General features: G+C 33.8%; 1 protein-coding gene across 1 annotated transcript; it reads right to left on the reverse strand.

Annotated features, from left to right (window-relative positions):
• Positions 1 to 445: 445 nt before the first annotated feature.
• On the reverse strand, positions 446 to 1,219 carry LOC110716550 (WAS/WASL-interacting protein family member 3-like). The gene has a single exon (XM_021895181.1). It carries the CDS (start codon positions 1,217 to 1,219, stop codon positions 446 to 448), a length of 774 nt encoding a protein of 257 aa, XP_021750873.1.
• Positions 1,220 to 2,938: the final 1,719 nt, after the last annotated feature.

Consider the following 2,938-nt stretch of genomic DNA (forward strand, 5'->3'; position numbering starts at 1 on the left):
AATCCTTAATGGAATTTAATGTCATTTATCAGTTTTTCATATTTAGTTTTTCTATTTTTATTTCAATAGTAAGAACTAAGAAGTATAACAGTTGATATTGAATATAATAGTAATGTATTATGTCTTTATACATACATACAAATGGACGAAATACACCACATAACGAAAACTAAGATGCCCACATACATGCATGTACAAATTGTTACATAAAAGAATGTCTAATCTTATTATTGAATTGGTTGAAAAACTTGAAGAATATGTATTATCAACAATTCTGACTAAACAAAAGTAATTATCTTTGCTAAACACAATATTATGTAAATGATATTGTCCAAAATTAGCATTTATAACCAACTATACAGAAACTAATTAACACTTTAAAGGTTTGTCTACAAAAATGATGATGAATTAAGAAAATTAATGAAGCACTCATGATGCACGTAAACTAGGGGCGTTCGGCCAACCATTCCTCTATCATCTTATCAAACTCGTCACTATCACCATTATTATTGGTTGCCAAGCGTTGTCCAACCGGCGGTGGGACTACTTGATGTCCAACCGGCGGCGGGACTACTTGGTGTTCAATTGGAGGCGAGACTTGTTGATGTTCAACCGGCGTAGAGAGTTGACCAGATGACGCGGCCGAGCCTTGTCCATGTACAACTTGTTCAACCGATGTCAAGTCAAATGGGTCAATCCAGGTTGACCCTTGACTTGCAATTGGCGTCGCTAAGTCTTGTCCAACCAATGCCGAGCCATATTGTCCAGTAGTCAACGGCGAACCTTGATTTCCGAACGTTGCAGTAGAGCTTTGAAGTCCAACCGAAATGGATCCTTGTTGAACCGGCTGCGATTGGCGATGTCCAACCGATGCATTCGGGTCATGTCCACACTCCTCCAAGATTTTATCAATTTTGATTTCTTGGTAGTTAATATATCGTCGTGGTGGCGGCGGAGGCGGAGGTGGCTGTGGTTTTGGTGGCGGCGGCGGAGGTGGCGTTGGTTGTGGTTGCGATGGCGGCATCCCTGTATACTGTTGAACCTTGGTCATAAACTCTTCTGGAGTAACTTGGACAAAAGTATCCCTAATTATCGTTATCTTTGGCGGCCTTTCTTCACCATCATCATCATCTACATTGATTGGATCATTACTTTTTCTCTTACGCCCCGTTTGCTCAATCGTCGGCGGCCTCGGCGGTTTTCCAGGATCGTTATACATTATTATGATGTTCTTAAGAATGGTGGGTGTAATTAAGTTCCTTGAAATCTTGAATGTAGATTTTTTTCTTTTTTTAGGAATATTATGTAGAAATTAAAGAAATGAAATAAGGGTTTTAGTTAGTTGTGTGTAAGTGGAGTGATTAGTAAAATGATTCTTGGTTTGTTATAATTTGTCAGTTTTAATCCTTTCGTTGACATTTGAGTGACGGTTATCAGTTAGTTTGTTAGTTAGGTAGTTAGGCGGTTTGGGTGTTCTATGTCCATTGCAAATTACAAGTTAGGTTATGTACTTATGCTTGATCGAGTGTATTTTCATTTCCACAGTCGAAATTTTTATACATTTAACCCAAAATTGAATATTCTAATACGGAGTGTGTATATTGCTTTTCATTTACCTACCGATATTATTTTATACATTTAACCCAAACTTGGATAATTCTAATTCATAAATACAAAGTGTGTTTTTAAAGACAAAAAAATGACTTATATGCTATCTAGAGAAGATTGAATTAGTCCCGCTTGATTTTAGTGTTTTGGAATAATATTGTGTGATATTTGTATTGTATTTAAATTGTTAAATCGGGCTTAGTTGAACAACTTATATGACTCAACATGGGGCACTGCACATTTTTGGATTGACCTTTGATTACATCTAGTTTAAATTTATTCCAAATCGTAATATTAATAAAGTTACAATAAAATATGAAATCAAAATGGTTTAATAGTCAAATACAAGTAATAATACCACCAAATTAATTTTACTTTTAATATCGGCTATTTTTTATCTCGAAAAAAAAAATTAATGGAGTGAGTATTGTATTAAAAACTTTACAAGTGTACATTTTACAAAACAAGCCGTTCTTGAGCAAGGGTTCGTTCTTGGAAAAATAATCGTTCGCGTTTTTACATTGTTATGATGTTCAAGGGTTCGTTCTTGGAAAAATAATCTTGATTTAGTAGGAGAAAGATTGAAAATTAAAGCTTGAGTTTTAAGTTGTAAGAAAAGAATGCACAAAATTAAGGGCTTTAATTTGGTTTGGTTAGTTGTTGTATAACCGAAGAATAGAGTAGTATATATAGTTTGTTGAGCCTTTTGGTTTTGATGGACAAATTGACAAACTCGACTAATGAATGTTTTGAGTCTTTGGTGAATAAAGGATTCAAGCAAAGTTCGTTCCGGGAGTAGGAACTTGGATGCGGAGTAGCATTCTTTAAAAAGCCTCGTGCAAAATCTCACGTTCTAGTTTTAATTGTGAGCACTCAATAATATAAAGTCGGAAAGGAACTCAATGACTTATGTTAAAGACTACTGGAATAAAAGTTTAGTTTTTAAAAGATAATTTCTTAAAGAAAAGATAATTTGTAAAAGTTTTAATAAAGATAATTATCGAAGATAATTATCTTAGTTGTTTTAATAAATATATAAATTTATCTTTTCAAATAAAATCTTTTTTAAACAAACTTTTGATAATCTTTTAAATAAATATTTGATAAAGTTAGCAAGTGGTTTTTCTGTGAGAAAATCTTTTATACGGCTAATGGTTATCAAGTTGTTAGGATAGTGGTTTAATTAGATAAGGCTAGGAAACCTCTTCATGATCACAATCTGTCAAGATAACTCCACAAGTTGTTAGTGGGTTGTTGACATGTGGACGTGATTATGGTGGAGGTTAATGACTAAGCCTTCTCTATAAATACTCATGCAAACTATCTCAGA

This window comes from Chenopodium quinoa, unplaced genomic scaffold (genome assembly GCF_001683475.1).
Source record: "Chenopodium quinoa cultivar QQ74 unplaced genomic scaffold, ASM168347v1, whole genome shotgun sequence".
Lineage (NCBI taxonomy): Eukaryota > Viridiplantae > Streptophyta > Magnoliopsida > Caryophyllales > Amaranthaceae > Chenopodium > Chenopodium quinoa.